At 45.3% G+C, this 20,804-nt stretch overlaps 1 protein-coding gene across 2 annotated transcripts in view; it reads right to left on the reverse strand.

The window, feature by feature from the left end:
- Positions 1-2,234: 2,234 nt before the first annotated feature.
- LOC134436253 (E3 ubiquitin-protein ligase RNF19A-like) overlaps positions 2,235-20,804 on the reverse strand; it is a 45,200-nt gene continuing 26,630 nt past the window's right edge. The window contains exons 4-11 of one of the 2 annotated variants that reach the window (XM_063185386.1): positions 17,195-17,403; positions 16,138-16,282; positions 15,138-15,300; positions 11,077-11,191; positions 10,432-10,593; positions 6,218-6,431; positions 5,344-5,487; positions 2,235-4,834 (exon numbers count right to left, since the gene is read on the reverse strand). In XM_063185386.1, the coding sequence (XP_063041456.1) occupies positions 3,679-4,834; positions 5,344-5,487; positions 6,218-6,431; positions 10,432-10,593; positions 11,077-11,191; positions 15,138-15,300; positions 16,138-16,282; positions 17,195-17,403 (2,308 nt within the window). In that variant the 3' untranslated portion in view covers positions 2,235-3,678. Of the gene's footprint in view, positions 4,838-5,343; positions 5,488-6,217; positions 6,432-10,431; positions 10,594-11,076; positions 11,192-15,137; positions 15,301-16,137; positions 16,283-17,194; positions 17,404-20,804 lie in introns of both variants that reach the window. The other variant, XM_063185385.1, reaches the window with a different exon arrangement.

A 20,804-nucleotide genomic window follows, 5' to 3' on the forward strand; every position in this document is an offset into this window, starting at 1 on the left:
ACACATTCCAAATGACCTCATTTTAGCTGTCCAATTCAACCAGGTGATCATTCAAACAGCCAATAATATGGACAGGTGAAACCAGGTCATTTGGAATATGTGGCACTGGATTGTAACTAGTAATTCCATTTTGCCCATCACTCGTCACTGCTTAGTAGTGTTTACAAGCAAAAAATTATGAGGTAGGGAGGGAAACAGAGAAAAAACACGATCATTTTCACATTACAGCACCACAAGAGTTAAAGGAATTTTTCTTCATTGTATTTTTTTTTATTTCAGATATGCATGTACACGCATATTTGTGAAGCAAATTAAAGAAAACAACAAATATACAAATATAAGATGTTTTCGAGCCAGGATCAGTTAAGAAGTGGCTTTAATTAAGACCCTCAGCAGGGTCAAAAGTCAACAAAACAAAACAAAAAAAACAGTGGGGACAGGGGCCTAGACCTAGAAGCTGGTGCAGGAGAAAACCAGGTGAAGTTAAGAGGTAAATCAGCTAATAAGAGAGCCTGGAATCCACATTTTCTCCAGGCTCTTCTACAAGTATTAGATGATTTACCTCTAAACTTAACCTGGTTCACTCCTGTAGCAGCTTCTTGGTACAGGCCCCAGGTCTCATGAGTCCAGAAGCAGACACCACATCCACAGGGGAGAACAAAACATGAGGGATGGAGGACAGACCAGACCGGCCTGCAGCCAGTGGCATTCAGAGGTTTAGTCTAGAAGTGATTGATGATGATTATTATTTTACAGAGCAGCACCAGAATGGTAGCGACATTAGCATACACACTGTACACACAAGAAAATAAAACACCAAAAAAAAGAGACAAAGAAAAAGAAGCTTGTGGTGAGGGTACTTTCATCCATGGACAGATTCTTCCTTCTCCAACACTTCTAACACACACACACACACACACACACACACACACACACACACACACACACACACACACACAGACAATCCAAGAGAAAGCTTGGGTGTAAGGGCTGACACACACACACACAGACAAGGACAGGACGTGAAGCAAGCGTTGCCCACAGTTGACAAAGGACAAAGCATAAGGACGAGACTATCTGAAATGCCCTGTATGCCAGATTACCAGTCCAGGCCCCACAGGGACCCAGTACAGGAGACGGGGGCAGAAGATGATGCAACAAGAAGGGTGTAAGGGGCTGTTGTTAGAGGAGGGTGAGGGGGTGGAGGGGTGCAAAGGCACAGTAAGCAGTCTGCAGGCTGCCGGAGCAGAGCAGAGCAGACCTGGTGTCAGGGCCAAGCATCTTTGGTAGGATGTGCTGGAGTCCCATTGGATAACCAAGAGAGGAGTGGAGGATCGGGATACATACATTTACGTCATATGTGGTGTCATTTCTATGAAATGTAGACATGTCTATGGGGTTGAAGTTTAAGGGTGATGGATCAAGTGTAGGAAGTGCATATCTGATGTCCTGTCACCACATGCACACACTCACACACACACACTTTTCGGATGCCCTGCTCACCACACAAAATGAACATAAACAACACAAACCAAGACCCCCCCCCACCTCGTTTTCTTTTCAACAGAGGGAAATAAAGAACAGAACAAAACTGATTTCAACACAGATTTCAAAAGGCACCATGAGTCATTGACATAAAAAAGAGAAACTCTACTGTGAGCTGGGTGTACTCTACCTATCCAAACAGCTACTGTCCTGTACTAACAATTCCTCTCCTCTTGCCTCTTCCTGCTTCCAGCTGAACAGTATATTTTAAGGTGTTAAACTAACACTTGGAGAGAAGCGCCAACACTATGGGTGTTACATTTGCGTTAACACCAGAAAATGTACAGTGTTTATGTGACAGATGTGCTTGTTTTTCCTCCTGGCGCATAACAGTACATCAGCATCAACCAATTTGATGTCCCATTTTGACTTTGCTACATGGCCACGGTTGCTCTCCTCCCCTGTTCTGTTTGCCGTGAGGGGGGCGTGAGACTACAGTGCAGCCTGTATCTATCAGAGAGAGAGAGAGAGAGAGAGAGAGAGAGAGAGAGAGAGAGAGAGAGAGAGAGAGAGAGAGAGAGAGAGAGAGAGAGAGAGAGAGAGAGAGAGAGAGAGAGAGAGAGAGAGAGAGATTTACTATGTACATGTACTGAATCCCATTGGTTGAATCCCAACTGTTGGCTCACACTGTGGAGGGAACATAGTATGCACTATGCAGTGAGCAAGTGCACATTTTGGTATTTAAAAAAAACAAAAAACCTCAAAATTCTTAACCCCCCAGTCCCCACATAATCAGGTATTCATACCTGCTAAGCCCCCAACACAGGGCTGTCAAACGTCATTACAACCTTTCCCAAAATGGAAACAACATACGAGACGAGAAAAGAAACCTTTGCTACAAAAGTAGAAATAACATCATTTACAAGAATCATGAACGGAGGAATCAGAGGGGGTAAAAGAAAAAAAAAAGAACAAATAAAATAAACTATACGTACTGCCTGGTCCCTGGTCTTGTTTTTTAAATCTGCTTGATTGATTGTGATGTTGAAAAGAGGGCCCAACCTCAGATCAGATGTTGAAAGGAAAGTATGTGCATGTGCGTGTGCGTCTGTGTTAATAGCGCACAAGGTTGTCTGCCAATGGGGTGTTAACATCACCGCACGCACGCACACTGAAATATGAACATGAAGCCGGCCCCTAAAAATTCAACAGGTGACCAAAATAAGAAGGAAAGAAAGCAAGGCTTGTTATTCGCAGCTACATCTGTCAGTCAAACCTGTCACCCTCCTACATTCGTGGCCTCGTTGTTGCTTTTGTCTGGATCTGACCTGAGATCAGCTACATTACAATACAATACAGAGGAAGAGAACAGGGCAAGCGGAGCACCCAGTAAAGAACAGCCTTAGAGCCCAACGCACAGATCTTTCCAGAACATACACACACCATTTGGCAACACTTCATTTGAAGGGGCCTACATAAAGGTCGAGAAAGAAAGAGAAAGAGAAAGAGAGAGAGAGAGAGAGAGAGAGAGAGAGAGAGAGAGAGAGAGAGAGAGAAAGAGAGAGAGAGAGAGAGAGAGGTAGAGAGAGAGAGAGAGAGAGAGAGAGAGAGAGAGAGAGAGAAAGAGAGAGAGAGATGTGGGATGTGCATACTCTTCTAGAGTAGACCCCTTCAAAGAAAGTGTTACCAAACGGTTAAAGCAGAAATCCCACAAATTACGGTTACTAAAAACCCTTTCAGACGTACATTGAAACAGTCTGATCACACAGAACCGAGTGAACGTGTACATCGCCCATAACTTTTGTTTTGTCTTTCGCAACATATCATACGACTGCATTCACACAACCAAGACAGTGGACATTCCTAGATCGACATTCGTTTAGCACGCACCCAACATCAGAACGAAACTCGGGGGAATAAGAGCAGGACGGGGGAAAAAAAAACTTTTTTTCATTAGTATCAACAACTTCTCTTTTCAACCTTAAATCGTTCTTTTTTTCTGCTTGTTGCCTTTCTTTTGTTTGTTTTCAACTTATTGTAAGTCAGTCAATGTGCAATTGTCAGTAGAAAGATAACGTGGGCGTGAGATTGAGATTAGCAAGAGTGGGCACTGTGGCCGCCATCTTTGGGGGGTCAGGGTTCATAGTTCAAAGGTTAAGATCAAGAAGGGGAGGGGAGGAGGGGAGGGGCGGGTTAGATGTCAGTCTGAATGCAGGGGTGTCGGGGGGAGCGGGCCGGCGACGACAGGGGCACACTGTTGTTGTTGTTGCGCTCTTTCAGGGGGGTGAGAGAGACACTCCCCAGCGCCCCCCTCTCCTCCTCCTCCTCCTCCTCCTCCTCTTCTTGCTTATCTTCCTCCTCCTCATCCTCCTCCTCCTCCTCCTCCTCCTCTCCACCCAAACAGGAGTCCAGCTCTGCAGCCCGCATCAGTCCCACGCTCTCCTCGGCGATGTAGCGCAGGGCCAGCACCCCCGCGGGTGGGGCTGCGGAGCTGGTGGTGACCCCCCCGACAGCACCCCCACCCCCACTATTACCACTACTACTACTACAGTGTGGGGCAGCCTCATCATCCAGCTCCGGTTCAGGCGGAGGGCTCACCGACACAGCGCCCCCTAGCGGAGGCCTGGCGCAACTGCCGCCCTCGTGGTGGTGATGATGGTGGTGATGAAGATGATGCTGCTGGTGATGTTGGTGGTGGTGATGGTGATGATGGTGAGGGCAACACGTAACGCTTCGGCAGGTGGCGTCCATCGCGTCCGACCCTCCTCCTCCTCCTCCTCCGCTGAACTCGGAGAAGTGGCTGGAGTGGGAGTCGGCCACGGAGGGCAGGCTGCCGCTGAGGGAGGGGGGCGAGGGGGAGAAGTCGGCGTCAGCGTCCTGGAGGTCGTGGTCTGGATCGGCCTCGCTCCATTGTAAGCTACGCTGCTCCAGGAGGTGGACATCCAGATCCTCATCTCCTGCTCCTCCTCCCACTCCTCCACACGCGCCTCCTCTTTCTACTGAGCCCCCTGCACCTCCTCCTCCTCCTCCCCGGGACCCGGCGCTCCTCCGCGACCCCCCGCTGCTGCTCCTCTTCCTCAGCTTCCCCTTGCTCTTCTTCCCCGAGGAGGAGGAGGAGGAGGACTCCTTTCTGGAGGCGGCGCAGGGGCATGTGGAGCAGCAGCTCCCCCTATCACCTCCCCTTTCACCGCCTCCGCCTCGTCCTCCCCCGGTGCTGGCCGTGTCGTTGTCCAGGCTGCTGCTGCCGCTGTGGTGCCTCAGCTTGCAGCAGCCGCGGTGGTGGTGGTGGTGGTGCTGATGGTGGTGTTTGGAGTCCAGAATATCCACCTGCACCTCCACACTGCCCTCCCTGCTGATGGAGGGGAGAGAGGGAGAGGGAGAGGGAGGGAGGGAGAGAGAGAGAGAGAGAGAGAGAGGGAGAGGGAGGGAGGGAGAGAGAGAGAGAGAGAGAGAGAGGGAGGCAAAGAGAGAGAGAGAGGGGCAAAGAGACACATACACACACAATTATTTCCATAACTGTCCTGTGCATGCGTGTGTGTGTGTGTGTGCGCGTGCGTTCGTGCGTTCGTTGTAATTTGGTCACACAGAATGTACCCACTAAAATAGAAAAAACACATTATGGAGAAAAAATATCTAATCGTTTTTTTTATCTCAGCTACTTTGCTAGTCATGATAAAAACTAGAAGTGTTGAAGTATGGATGCACTTGATCAGAGCATAGTTCACAATTTAACATTTAGGCCCCATTTTTTTACAATGAGATCCAATAGGAGTATTCCACTTGAGTAGGTGTGAAAGTGTGTGTGTGTGTGTGTGTGCGTGTGTGTGCGTGTGTGTGTGTGTGCGTGCGCCCCCTCACCTGTCCAGTGGCATATAGGCGTTGAGTATGGATCCCGCCATGGCCTTGGTGCTGGCGTTGTCACTGATTGTCCCCAGGCTGACGGTCCCCGACTCCCCACTCAGGCTGCAGCGCTCCTTCTGGACATCCGCCTGCACCTCCAGCCTAGACACACACACACACACACACACACACACACACACACGACATGGAGTTAGACAAGCAGACAGACACACAGGCGCTAGTGTGCAGGCACGCACAAACACATACGGGCGCTAGTGTGCATGCACGCACACATTACATTACATTGCACTTAGCTGACGCTTTCATTTATTCAAACGACATACAGTTATTATTTGTCAGGGTATTGGTTACAGTCCCTGGAGCAATTTGAGGTTAGGTGCCTTGCTTAAGGCACTTCAGCCATGGATGGAGATGTAGGGAGAGGTCGGGGGGATTCGATCCCGCAACCCCTAGATTGAAATACCAACTCTCTAACCACTAGGCCACGGCTGCCCCAACATACACACATACGGGTGCTAGTGTGCACACACACGGAGTGAGACAGACAGACAGACAGACATAGCAGAGGTTGCCAGTGATGCGAACGATGGCTAGGGCCATGGTGCCACGCACCCACACACACACACAGGTACACACACACACAGGCACACAGACGTACACACACACACACACACACACACACACACACACGTACACACACAGGTACACAAACACACACACACAGCACACAGCACACAGCACACACACACACACACACACACACAGGTACACACACACACAGGCACACAGACGTACACACACAGGTACACGCACACACACACACAGGCACACAGGTACGCACACATAAAGGTGCACGCAAGCACGCACGCACCTGTTAAAGCAGTTTCCGACGGTGCTGCCGGACAGGCTGCCGGTGATGCTGGCCCCGGCCAGGGCCATGGTGCTGGCGTTCTCGCTCAGGTTGTCCCGCATGGCCCCGATGCGCTCCATGTGGCTCCCGCTGGCACTCAGGCTGCCCGTCAGACCACCCACGCTGCCCTCCCCAAGACTCGGGTTGTGCCGCGTGTCTGCCACCGACGTGGTGTCTGGAAAGAGAGAGAGAGGAATAGGGTTAGCTATATAGAGAGCAAGAGAGAGAGAGAGAGAGAGAGAGAGAGAGAGAGAGAGAGAGAGAGAGAGAGAGAGAGAGAGAGAGAGAGAGAGAGAGAGAGAGAGAGAGAGGAATAGGGTTAGCTATATAGAGAGCAAGAGAGAGAGAGCTTTACGGACAGTTGAATGACAAAGGGAGAGGGAGAATGAATGAAGAGTGAATCAGTGCGTCATGTTTTAATTAATTTCTTCAAAAGTTATCCTGCTGGACAGATAAGTATAATGTCTTGACCTAAAAAAAACATTGTTGAATTCTCACTTCCTTTCGTTTTTCAAAGCGGTGGCCATTTTCCCTGCCTACTCCATATGACCTGGCCTTTCAACTGTCAAAGTACAAAGGGAGAATATCAGAAGAGAATAGTGGTATTCCTCACCCACACACAAAAAAACCCTAATCAGCATGAAAGAAGAGGAAGTAGGAAGAAACGAGGTGAAAGAGCACACTATGGAGAAGAGAAAGACAATTGGAGAGAAAGAGAAGGGGGAGAGGAGGAAGGGGGAGAGTCTAGAGTCTGACAGGTCAGCTGAGCTGACTATGTGGTATGATACTGGCGATATGATACTATGTGATATAAACTCAAGGCACAGAGAAGAAAAACGATAAATTCACACACTGCTGCGGCTCACCCATTTATTAACACATTTCAACCTCACAGTCTGTCAGGTGTAGGTGCACAACACATTTGTGACACAGCTACACCTGACGAAGACCATACGAGATCAAAACTTTGTGTTAACAACAGTGGGCGCATTTCTCTTCCTTTTCGTTGACTTTTTTTTTTGATCCGGCACCTGTTTCAGTGGATGTGTGTAAACACTAGAGGTGTCAACAATGATCGATTCGGCGATCCGAATCGATCCGGGGCATGGACGATCCAGATCCAGATCCGGCAAGTTCCAGAATCAATCCGGCAATTTTTTTAAGTTTCAATTACTTCCATGGATATTTTCGGGAGCAAATGAATGTTAAATTAAATAAAAACACATTGCAAGACTGATACAGACTGATACAGAAAACAGCCAATAAATTGTTGCTCAGTATCTGACTACTTGTATTTCCTCATCATGGCTGAACATTTGCTTTGCGTTCAGTAGAAATGTAATGCATTGCAATGCATTGTAGAATTGAATCGAATCGGATTGGATCTAATAGAATCGAATCGAATCGGATCTACTACCTCCCGAATCGTGATCGAATCGGATTGTGAGGGCAGTGCCGATCCACACCACTAGTAAACACTCCCTTCAAACTCAAGACACAAACAGGGCTCCGGAACATGCCAGAAAAGAAAACAGGAAAATAATCGTATCATACAGCACGTTGACTGTATGTTTGTGTTACAGTGTCAGTCCATAGTGACACTCCTCGGCATATGCAGTTTCAGGTTAATTTGAGCTCCAGGAAATATAAACACATGCATTACTATAGTGACCAGCAGAGGGAGCTACAGACAAGCAAATAGTAGAGCGCCTCCATACACCAGAGACACTGGAAAAGGTAGAAACGAATCAAGCCCATGCTTTTCCGGGATCCATGTGAAGCCAAGTGAACGCCCTTTTAGGAGGCCAGCGGATGTTGAGAGTTCCCTTAGCGGTGTAAATGGCGGTAAGCGCACATCTTAAACAAGCCGCAACCAAACACCACAGAAAGAGCAGAAGAAGAGGATAACGCCCCCTTAGGATACCAAACTGAAGCACACTCCTTTGCATTGGGTAGGAGGGGTTTGATTTCTTTCTATTAGAAAATCTTAGCTTGTACACCAATCTGGCCAAATAGCAGTGCCACTTATTGACAGAGGTCAGAGTTTCTGAGATCATGGGCCACTTTTGAATACCACAACTAACATGTCAACCAACAGAACAAATGCTATGCTCTGGCCAATTGTACAGACAGAGGTTTGTGTACATTTCAAGGGTCATGGACACAGCAGAAAAGATGGAGAGTCAATGGGAAAGACATCCATCTTTTAACATCAGAACAGGGTAAGCATGGAAAGTTATTTGAATGTAGAATCAAGAATGATCATATTCACCATAATCATGATAACTAATATTTGCAAGATATATAAGTAGTGATGGGAGAAGAGTTTCCCAGCAGAGACTAATCTGAGACAGATCCTTCACATTTTCTTTTTAATTAGGCTACTTGATATTTGAGCTGACTTTGGTATGACTTTTATTATGTAATGAAGCATTTTTTTTTTACATTTACCTTCACAAGAGAGAGACAGGCCAGGTTTGTTAGCGTGACAGACACCCCAACCCTAGTGATGGTCTGTCACTCCATCACATTACCTTCCACTTCGGACACACTCATGGTGTCACTCACGTAACTGCCCATCATGCTTCTCCCATCCAGTGTGCCCCATTATCTATGCTTCAGCCATCACTGTGGTCCCTCGCATATGGGNCTAGTGTTGCCAGATTGGGCTGGTTACCACCCAATTGGGCTGCTTAGGATGGCCGTGTGCGGGTAAAAATGGCATTTATCAGAAAAACCCGCCCACTTTTTGCCATAGAAATCAATAGAATTGGGCGGGATTTTGTGCTTCTAGGCGGGTTTTGAACATTTTTTTGGGCTGGAAATAATCAGCCTCATCTGGCAACCCTGTATGGGGCACCAATCCGGAGTTTCCCTCGCATGGAATTACGGCTCACACACAAACGGTACGCTTCCCATGGCCTGGCGGTAGCCATCCCACTTCAGACACCATTTGTAGCGAAGGGGAGTAGAGGTGCCCCGCCGGGACCCAAACTCAGACCTTCTGGGGTACTAAACAAGGGCACTGACCGCTACAGTTCCTTGGCCTGACAGACAGAACACACTCACAACCCTAGTGACGGTCACTCCATCACAATATGCTAAATGTCTACACCTTGCCCATGAACACACATTCTGCTTTCATCTAGCTCTGAGTGCAGATGAAGTCTTATGAAAGGAGAACAGACAGAACAGAGGAGAGGAAAGGAGATAGGGAGAGAGGATGGATAGAGGACAGAACAGAGGAGAAGAAAGAGAGGGAGAGATATGGAGAGAGCATAAAGGACAGAACGGAGGAGAGGAAAGGAGATAGGGAGAGAGGATGGATAGAGGACAGAACAGAGGAGAAGAAAGAGAGGGAGAGATATGGAGAGAGCATAAAGGACAGAACGGAGGAGAGGAAAGGAGATAAGAGACAGCCATGTTCTCCATCCTGGCAGCCTGTCAGAACTCTGCGTCTGTGACAGGACAGCCGAATAAAAGCTTTTAATTGGTGGCATTGGATGGGGGTTGTAGACACAATGAGACAGAAAGACAGACAGAGAAATGAGGAAGAAGTGGAGAGATGGCTGAGAAGAGACTAAAGAAGAGAGAGCGGAAGAAGGCCTCCTCAGTCCTCAGTGATGCACCAGGGTAGACAGAGAAACATAGGAAGAATTGAAGAGATGAAGCAATCAAACAAAAAATTATTTATATAGCACAATGTCACAACTATACAGTTGACTCAAAGTGTTCTCAAATACATACATACATTCCCACATTCACAAGCCAGCTCTGGAGGCTGCCGAAAAGGCGCAGATTGTCCGGAGGTCACATGAGAAAGCGGGCGCACGCACGCACAGAGTAATATCCTACATTAGATATTAGACCGGCCGCTGGAACACTGTCTGGGCTAGTTTTACTTAATGAGAGATGAATCCAGATGAAGTGAAGAGAGAGAGTTCAGAGAGAGAGAGAGAGAGAGAGAGAGAGAGAGAGAGAGAGAGAGAGAGAGAGAGAGAGAGAGAGAGAGAGAGAGTGTGTGAGAGAGAGAGTGTGAGAGAGAGAGAGTGTGAGAGAGAGAGAGAGAGAGAGAGAGAGAGAGAGAGAGAGAGAGAGAGAGAGAGAGAGAGAGAGAGAGAGAGAGCGCGAGTGAGCAAGCGAGAGAGAGACAGAAAGAGACTAGATGTCCTCACCGGTGGCCACAGCTCCGCTGCCGGCGTTCATCTCATTCTCGTCATCAAACTCGATGCGGACTCCTTTGCCGTTGCCCGCCGACACCCCGCACCCCCCGCTGCGGCACAGAGAGATGGGCACCACGCCGTACACATACGCCAACATGATGGGCACCCCAATACCTGGAGAGACACACACAGACACACATGCGCACATGCACGCACGCACGCACGCACAGAGGGGACAGCAGATCAGATCACAGCTCACGTTTCCTGTGTTTTTAACCTCTTGACTCTTATCTGGCACTCGAGATTTTGACTTCATAGGACTGAAGCAGTATGTGTGTGTGTGTGTGTGTGTGTGTGTGTGTGTGTGTGTGTGTGTGTGTGTGTGTGTGTGTGTGTGTGTGTGTGTGTGTGTGTGTGTGTGTCTGTGTCTGTGTGTCTGTGTGTGTGTGTCTGTGTGTCTGTGTGTGTGTGTGTTGAGCAATCTGAGAATGCTCAACAAAGGTTACTGCTACCACCACTGGTGTCAAGATGGATGGTGTGTGTGTGTGTGTGTGTGTGTGTGTGTGTGTGTGTGTGTGTGTGTGTGTGTGTGTGTGTGTGTGTGTGTGTGTGTGTGTCTGTGTGTCTGTGTGTGCTGAGTAATCTGAGAACGCTCACCAACGGTCACGGCCGCCACCACTGGTGACACGATGACAGACAGGGTGACTCCGCCAGCGATGACCAGGTTCCTCTTGTGCCTGGAGATGTCCTTTCCCTCATAGCGGTTATGGATCTGGTAACAAAGCATTTACCGCAACATTAACAAGTGCCAATTTTGTCATTCACAGGTGGCTTATTATGATACCAGTCACAGAATTATGTTGATGTATGTTTTTGTCAGCACTTTATGCATAATGTTTTGGAGGTGTCCTTAAATTTAAATTATTTAAATTATTAAATATTTTTTAAGTGTCCAGAAAGGGATCTTGGTAAAGCTGATAGTGGCTTTTATTTAGCTTGTCTATGCATGGAGCAGTGAGATTCATATAATTGTGTACACATAAAAATGATATCCAGGAAGGAATTTGATCAGTTATGATTATGAATTATGATAACGTCCCGTTCTGCCTTGTCAACACATGGGACTGTGAGAAACATCATTTGGATTCCTTTGGATGTCTAGTGCATGTAAAGAAATTGCCAATTAAGCTGCCTGAATGCAATCACAAAGGATCAATGTCAACGCATTTATACAGCACTTTATACATAGGAGTTAACCACAGTGCTATAATACAAAAAGACACCAAATCATAAACAAACTGATTTGTGCAACTTCCACAGGACCAGTTTGTTATGCCCACAGCCTCGATTGTCTGCTAATCGTTTCGCTGAGAAAATTGACATGTGCATCAGGTACTGGTCATATCCAATGTATTTCCCTACTAACTCCTGTGTGTGTTTCACTGCATACCGGATTCATATCCCCTATAATATGCACTCATCTCCATGTTCTCCCTACTGTTGTTATGCTGTTGTGAAGCGCTAGCCCGCCAATTCAAGTTTGCGCCCTCCTGTGATCACGTGACTGAAACCCTGCTATTGAACAGGTCATTGGACCGTTGCAGAATCCTTTGGTCCAGATACCTTTGATCTTTCCTAATCCCCAGCAAGCTATTCACTCAGACCCTTCACACAGAGAGGAAAGAGTTGCTGCCCTCTTCTTCTCCCCTCTCTGCTTTACAGCAGCTATTGGGTAGCTAGCAGAAGAGGACACTGAACTTTTTATCTGATATTTTCACAAAGACAGCGATTAGGAGACATGAAGGGAACATGCTGGCTTCATCCACGTGGTGACTGGGGTACACTCTAAATGACCCAATTTGGCAGAAAACAAAAGTTGGTGGATTTTTTTTCCACAGTATGACAAACAATGAAGTGTAACTTGTTAATGTACCTAGAAAGACATCTTATTTGGAAATACACAAACACACTTTAATAGGAAGCGAAAGACCACTGATGCCACTGAACCAACTTATTCAACTATGCACGTGCCCAAAACTACATTAAAAGAAACAAAACATATCCACTGATGTAACGACTTTATGAAGAAAACAGTTTGGTGTGTGCGTGTGCGCAGGTTGCGCTTAAAGCTTCTTAATTGTTTGTTTGTCAACTTTGGAGAACACTCCAAATTACCCAATTTGGAAGAAAACAGTCACCACGTGGAGAACGACACACACAACGTGCTCCTTTCACGTCTCCATGTGTGTAGGCAAGTGTGTGCCTCGACAGCTTTGATGCAAGTGTGAGCTGCCAGTCATTGGCCATGGCCATCTTATCTTATCAGAAAGCTGACAAGTTATCTAAAACAAAACAGGTCAAGCATGAATGTGAATGGAGTGGCCTCTACCATGCAAGTAGGTTAAAAGGACAAAGTTCAAGAGAGTCCTTGTGCACAAGCCCTCAGCCATACAGTTGCAGGTGTGAGGCAGGAGAAGGTTGAAAGGACACTTTTGTTAGCCAAGGTGGTGGTGGTGGTCCCGTGTCAGAGACTACAGTATGTGACTATAGTCATCGTCAGAGCCATGCAGCTTCATATGAAGGATGACATGAGAACCTTCAAAGATAAATAGTTATTACAGTCACAATATAAAATCTTAGGGCATTTAGGGGATCTAGTCAGGGTGGTACTGTAGGTGGCTGTTGTCAAGGTGGCCACCTTAACTGTTGAGTGTTGGGGGGGAAAAAGCTTTCAGCAAAGGTGTATATTTAGCTTTGAGGAGTGGGGACATTATGGTCAATTGTCTGGGTCAACTATTCTTTCCATTATATTTTTGGAAAAGGTCTCTCTCTTCCAATCATTTCTTGCCTACTCTCACACTGTCCTGTAATAATAAAGAGAACCCCCCCCCCCAAAAAAAAAAAACAACAACAATATTTTTGGAAAATGTGGTGGGGGTAAGCTAGGTTCATCTCAAAAGTGGTATGGACATGTTCCCACCATCCACACCTACAATGACACCCATGCGGCTTTCAGTATCTAAGCTCCTGTCCTCTGCTTGTGGCCTCGGGCTTCGCTGATGCCTCATCTCCGTGGAGAAAACAATAGTTTCCCCACTGTCGTCCTAGCCACAACCACTTTTGGGGAACTTTTCCCCATTCAACATCCCGATTGTAAATGAGGGAATGACCTTTGAATTGTGCTTTTGCGAGCTATTGAGCAAAACGTCTATCGTCAATAACGTCTTGCCTCGCATCATGAAAGGTCTCAAGAAAGAAGGGAGAATGGGAGGATGGATATTGAAAGTCCTATGTCACTGACACCGGCTGGCACACGGCATTCTGGGTAGTAGGCACGACCAAAAGATGACATCATGCGGACAAAACATGTGTACTTTATAAACATATAGCGACTTAAGATAAGTGCTGTTAATGAGGATCATTCATCCTGCCCTTACAAAAACTAAAAGAAAAAAAATATCTATCCAAACATTCTATGCAAAGTAGGGAAGCAAACGATTAATCGATGAATCAACTTTAATCGATCAATGCATTAATCGATTAAAAAACATTAATCGCAATTAATCGACAAATCAACTGACAAGACACCCAGATGAAATGGGCATGTGAAGAGTGTGTGTGAAGAGGGGTGTGAATAGTGGGAATATTTTAATCACCTTTGGATTAAGGAATTGAATAATTAAATTAATTTAAATGTGGTATATTATCTCAATTTATAATTAGAATGTCTAGATTTAGTAGGTTTTTTTTTAGAAACATTGAGATTTTGGGGGGAAAACGCCACTTATCAATTAATTGTAAGTCAATCGATAAGGCTATCATCTAATGATTAATGAATTAATCGATAATTTGCATCCCTAATGCAAAGTAATGGCAGCATCTACAGTGAAGCTCCATAGGACCCCAGTTCATTGTGTGTGTCACCCTAAAGAGCAGTGCTACCGGGAAAGTCATTAGCACACATTGTAGTCTTATCCTTCGAAGTTCTCTGGTTTGTGTGAGCTGCTAATCATTCTCTATCTTATCTCATGGCTCAGGGTGTTTATCAGTGCGTGTTTTTCCTCAATAGCACACACCACACACAAGCACATGTCAGACACTAATGCTGGGCCTGGGCCCCTTGCTGTTCAGTACGGTGTGTGCTTAACAGTTTAAAATTTAGACCAATAACAACACAAGTTCTCATGACAGAGGTCCTCCATCCTGACAGGTGAAATAAATTGATATCAAAACATTTTCAATATGATGAAGTAACTCAAAGTGAGCCAACGCTGGCTGTAACAAACAGAGTTTTGTGAAATGCAAAGATGTGAGTGAACATTCATTAAGAAAATCAGCTTTTTGCATACTTGCTATGGAACACAGGTGCTCTTAGAGATAACCATAGTCAAATTCAGACTCATTCCATGTGCAGCGTGTTCCATACATCGACCATTCTGTGGCACAACACCACAGAATAGAAAAAGAGCACCACAAATTGCTCAACAGCAGCATGTAACCGTCAATGGGGGGGTTAAGCATGTAACATTTGCATTGGCACAATATTTTTTGGCCGGTGGCACCACGTCATGCTCCTCTGTGGGAAACACTGATGTGTGTGTCTGCGTCTGTGTGTGTGTGTGTGTCTGCGTCTGTGTGTGTGTGTCTGCGTCTGTGTGTGTGTGTGTGTGTCTGCGTGTGTGTGTGTGTGCGTGCGTGCGCATGGGGGCACTACCCACCTTCCTCCCCACATACACTGGGATGCCAATGATCATGGCGGGGATGGCGATGCCAGCGATGAGCGCGATGCCGACGGGCGCCCCCACCAGCGTGCCCAGCTGCCAGAGGATCTTCTTCTTGCGGCTCCATGGCTTCTTGCCCCAGAAGGTGCAGCCAGAGGGACTGCAGAGGATACAGAAGGAATAATGTACTCAGCAGGGCACCAAATTTACTTCTTTCATCACCAGCCAAAATGGATAATAGAAGTTAATCTTACTAGCCAAAAACACATTCACTAATGGGTCACAGTGGCTAGTTAGTTTGTCTTTCTACCACCCATACTGAATTTTCACAAGCAATTGGCTGGTTGGCTGGTGTTAATTTAGAGTGCTCGTTCTCAGTAATACAGAACCAGAGGGCGCCATGGCTCAGTGGGCTGAGGTGTCGTGCCATTACACCAGGGACCCACTTTGGATTCTGACCTGAGGTCGATTCACAATCCTTCCCCATCGCTCCCTTTGCCCACTCGCTTCCTGTGCTCTTTAATTGCAATGTCTGAATATTCAAAGAGAAAGTAGAAGTGTAGCGCAGGTCTGAGATCTCTCTCTCTTTTGTGTGTGTGTGTGTGTGTGTGTGTGTGTGTGTGTGTGTGTGTGTGTGTGTGTGTGTGTGTGTGTGTGTGTGTGTGTGTGTGTGTGCGTGCGTGCAGGGATGCAGGAAGTGGGGTGCTCCGGGTGCTGCAGCACCCCCCCAATAATTTCAAAGTGAGATGTAAAAGAAAAAATGGTAAAATCTAGCCATTCTTGTTTAGGCTAAAACATATGAGCAAGTTAGTCAGATGGGATTCACCATTCCAAAATTGATTAGAATGCAGGAAATTGCATCTAAAAAACAAGTTTTTTTTGGGGGGAGAGGACTCCCAGACCCTCCGCCCATCATAGCACCCCCTGGTCAAAATGACTTCCTGTGTCCCTGTGTCTGTGTGTGTGTGTGTGTACGTGCGTGCGTGCGTGCCCTCACCTGAGGTAGTGCAGGTCGGAGATCTCCTTCATGCAGAGCCAGCAGAACTCGCAGCCGCACACGGCGCAGGTCATGTGATTACAGCTGCCGTCGTTCATCTTGATGATGTAGGCAGCGCAGCGCGGACACGGCTTGATGTCATCCGCTGCGGACGGAGCACAGGACAGACCTTCAGAGGTGTTTGTGTGTGTGCGTGCATGGACTTGGTGTTCAAAAAACAGGTAAACTGGGCAAATTTTACTAGTAATATATAGACAATTATGGACATTATTCAGGTGTGGCACTCGCATGCATTCTCTTCTTGGTCACTGAGTGTGTATTTGTATATCTTCAGCACTAGGGCTGTAACGATGCACTCAACTCACGATTCGGTTTGTATCACGATTCATGACCTACGGTTCGATACACCCCACGATTTCACATTTGCCAACATTATAAACTTTATGAATAAAAACTATGATAGTTTATAGGTAGAATAGGTTACAAGAGGCTACTAATAATTTTTTAAGTTTTTATATAATAATGATGATGCTTGGAAGCACCATCACTTCATATCATGTGGTTGTTTTCTGGGCTGATGGGTATCAAAACGTTAAAAGGGCGTATCAAAATACTGCCTCCTTGTATCGCGATACAGTATTGTGACTCTGTGTATCGCGATTTCTCGGTTCGATACAATATCGTTACAGCCCTATTCAGTACCATTGTCCTGACTGTTGACTGCTGAGAAAAGAGGACCTTAAAGAGGACAGATGAAGGCTAGACACACTTTGCTCTGTGCGTGTGAGGGCCTCTGCACACCGCCTCCGACAAAGTGCAGAGTACTGCTCCGCAAACGTTTGATTACATGGTTTTCAATAGAATCCCCGAAATACTGGTGCCGATGTCCGAGGAGTTCTATTTTGTCGGAGCCACTCATTGACTATCCATGCTCTGTTGGGGTAAAATTGTCTGCAGGGCTGTCGGAACAGATGTGCGGACGGCTTGAGTGTCTACACATTCCTGTTAAAATGCCCGGTTTTTGTGATGTTAAAAAAAATGACGTATATCCACAAACCTGCAGCTCCGCTCTCCTGGCTGTAGGAGAGTGAAGAGGACCTGAAAGGGGGCAGGCGTAGGCTGGGGGCGCGCATTTGGCGCGCGGCGTCGCAGGTCTGGTTGGGGTGCCACAGCTGCTTGCAGTGGTAGCAGAACTCCGTGCCACAGCCCTCGCGCCCACATGTGATCTTGGGGCAGCTGGCACAGCCGAAGGCAATCACCGCATAGCTGCGAATGGAGAGAGAGAGAGAGGAAGAAAGAACGAACATGCTTATTCAGAGAGCCACTGTGTAACATTTCCCTTTGACAAGGCCAAGTGACAATTCAACACCCACAGTTACAGAGTCGCAACAACAATGACAACAAGAAACATGTATTTATACAGCCCAATATCAAAACTATACAGTAGACTGAAAGTGCTTTGAAATGCACCCACACCCACACAATCCCACATTCACAACAGCTGTGGAGGTTGCCGTGCGGCACCAAATGTCCAGGGTTCACGTGAGAAAGTTAGACAGTGTTTCTTTAATCATGTCATGCGTGGTGAGAAATTAGAAATTTCAGAATTGAGTAGCAGTGACCACAGGCCGAGAGAGGAAAAACAAAACTTGTTCGATATTGAACTTCATCACATTTCCCTCCCCGACCCCGTTTGTTGCCATATTTAAGGTACAGAGACAATCGAGACATTTTCTGGATTTTTTTTTTAATGCCAGGACAGACCAAAATTTGGGAGTAGGCAGCACCGTTTCAATAAGCAGCATAGATGCAATCCCTACTCCGGCCACCATCCCTCACGACGCGGCTGCACCTTTAAGGAAGATTGCTGTCTGTCCTGTCGCCATGCTCTTGCTTGTAGCTGGGCAGGGGAAGCAGTGTTATGGTGCTGATGACACACTCGGGCCGTTTTGAAGAGAGAGGCTGCTGCCAGGCAACATTACAAACAGACGTTGTTTAGGGACTTCGTTACAAATATCAGCCAACACATTTACGGTTCCTGTTTATGTGCAATGGGTGAATTTCTTTTATCCATTATTTAGCCAGGAGTGTCCCATTGAGTACAAGAGTCTATTCTGCCAGGGAGTCCTGGTCAACTTACATAAAATATATCAGGTAAAAGTTATGTGGTGTTTGTTTAGAAATAATGATAATAATTCCTCTGTGCATACAGTATTAATTGTCCTCCTAAGAGCAGTCTCCAATCAAGGCAGAGGGTCCATACACAATACATTCTGTAACTCACTCCGTACTATAGGTATGAAAAAATCTTTTTCCCTAATTCAGTACGAATGTGTGAGTGTGTGAACTTCAGACCAGCAATACAACTTTGTCCTGATATCAAAAAGAAGAGACAGTCATTTTGTTTCCTAGCAACAATGCAGCCTTGCAGGTCATCATATTTCAATGGGTGTGTAGAGGTTTGCGGCTGGCCAGACCGACCGATAAATATGCATGACAGAGCAATCTTTGTTTGACCACACAGTCAAAGAACAAGAAAGTTCTGATTTTCGCCACCGTGACACAAGGCCCACCACACAGTCACAAGGGAGCATGGGGAAGAGCTCCAGTCATTAACCCCCCTCCACCAACCTTACTAGGAACTGAACGGGCAACCTTTGAAAAAAAGTTTGACTCTTTAACCATGACTGTCTCATGGCCCAATCAACTCATGTGCACATACAGCATGTTGGCAACAGCTGGGTCAAAGACGAGACGTGCATTTTTTTTGTTCCGCACTCATTTAACTATCAAAAAAGTAAATTAATGAATTTTGAATGCTATGCTGATAAACAGCATAGTCTGGTGTCTCATTTCAGTAACATTTAAAGAAAAATAAATGTTAATGTATGTGTTAAATAATCTCATAAAGTGCAAAAACGTCATTCAGTGTAATGGTCCGAACTTAAAAATCATCAATACATCCTTGAATAATTATGCAAAATGACGAACAAAATTCTTTTTTCACTCTCTGGGCATAATTCTAGAAGTGTTCTTGTTATTGTATCAAAAGCACGTTTCATTACCATTTTGTTTTGATATTCAAATCATCTGGGGACTTTTGTCCGGATTTTCAATTCCTTGGATATCATTCAGTGTAATAAGATCAACATGGTGCTTTTAAATCATAATAAAAAGTAATAGTCACACACAATATGTGACATCATCAAAAGGAACCCTAGGGACCCCTTAAGTGATGATGCAAAGGGAGAATCTTGTTCTTCAATAGTCAAAAAATCTGTATTTTTATCTTGTGGTAACAGCGTCCACAAAAACAGATGTCATTCAGTGAAATGTCAAAAAACACTTTTATACTCAGATATTCATCCAAACAAGCATATTTTCTAAATAGACATAGTAAACATTGTGGGTCAAAGTCATTGTCTCATGTACGTGACTAACTGTGTGCTTGTAAAAAGGTGAAAATAAGGTGAAAAGTATTTGGTCGTCCTTCAGTGTAAGAGATGTCATTCAGTGACATGCAGTGTAAGGGCCATTTCATTCAGTGTAATCAGTTCATGGTTGTATATTAAGAATCAAAACGGCAATATAAGTTGCAATATTACTCTAAGATACAATAATATGATGATACTACTTGAAATTATGACTTTTATTGTTATTTCCATTATAAACTTGTTATTGCCATGTAGCATCCATATTACTGGGTAGATTCTGGGATTTTGGAAGTTGTACATGAATTATCAGAACACTCTAAGTCACAATCCCCGAAATATGCAGGTTAACAGACAAAATTTTCTTTTTTATTGTTTTAGGCCTAAGTAGTAGCCTACCTCTAAGCTTGTGATCTTGGAAGTTCTTCAAAACACATTTTAATGCCCCAATATTAAGTAAAATAGCAATTATTTGACAACATCTATTTCTGTTGTCACTCATTCAGGACGTTGAGTACTGTAGTATGATGGTAACAATATGATAGCAATGAAAAGTAGCTGTTTATATAGGCTTTTTTGCCAAGGCATCATTCAGTGTAATAGTTGTGGTCATTCAGTGAAATGCACATTTTTATGTTAAAATAAAGTGAAATTCTTACGAAACTTATTTGTTTAGCACAACAAATGCGGGGGCATACAACAAATGAATAATTGTGCATTTTAAACTGATTTTCTCTTCAGTGGAAAAACTTCTTAAAGCCAAATGGGTGAAATGCACTCGGTGAAAGACTACAAACAGTGCAAAAACTATTTGCAAATGCCTTTTACTAGAAATTTTAGGTTTGATGAAGACCTTAAATATAGGCCTTTACTATGGTATGTAGCTTATTTCAGTTTTTTAACGTCATCTATATGTTTTTTTGCATTATCAACTGTTTAACACCGTATTACACTGAATGACATTTTATGGGTGAAAATGGGGTAAAATGCATGTTCCTTACTATTTTCTGAACAGAAAATAATAAACTTAATCACTCTACACTCCAATGTACCCAAAAAAGTTGAAGAACGGTGTCAGGGAACAGTTTTATTTTTTGGAGTCCTGAAAACCCTGTTTCGTCTTTGACCCAGCTGCAATTCAAATCTTTTACAGAAAACAGCCCACGCACTCGCACACATACACTCACACACAGGGCTTCAGGGTAAACAGATGAGTAAGGCTGTGTGTAAGACTTC

Source organism: Engraulis encrasicolus, chromosome 20, assembly GCF_034702125.1.
Source record: "Engraulis encrasicolus isolate BLACKSEA-1 chromosome 20, IST_EnEncr_1.0, whole genome shotgun sequence".
NCBI lineage: Eukaryota > Metazoa > Chordata > Actinopteri > Clupeiformes > Engraulidae > Engraulis > Engraulis encrasicolus.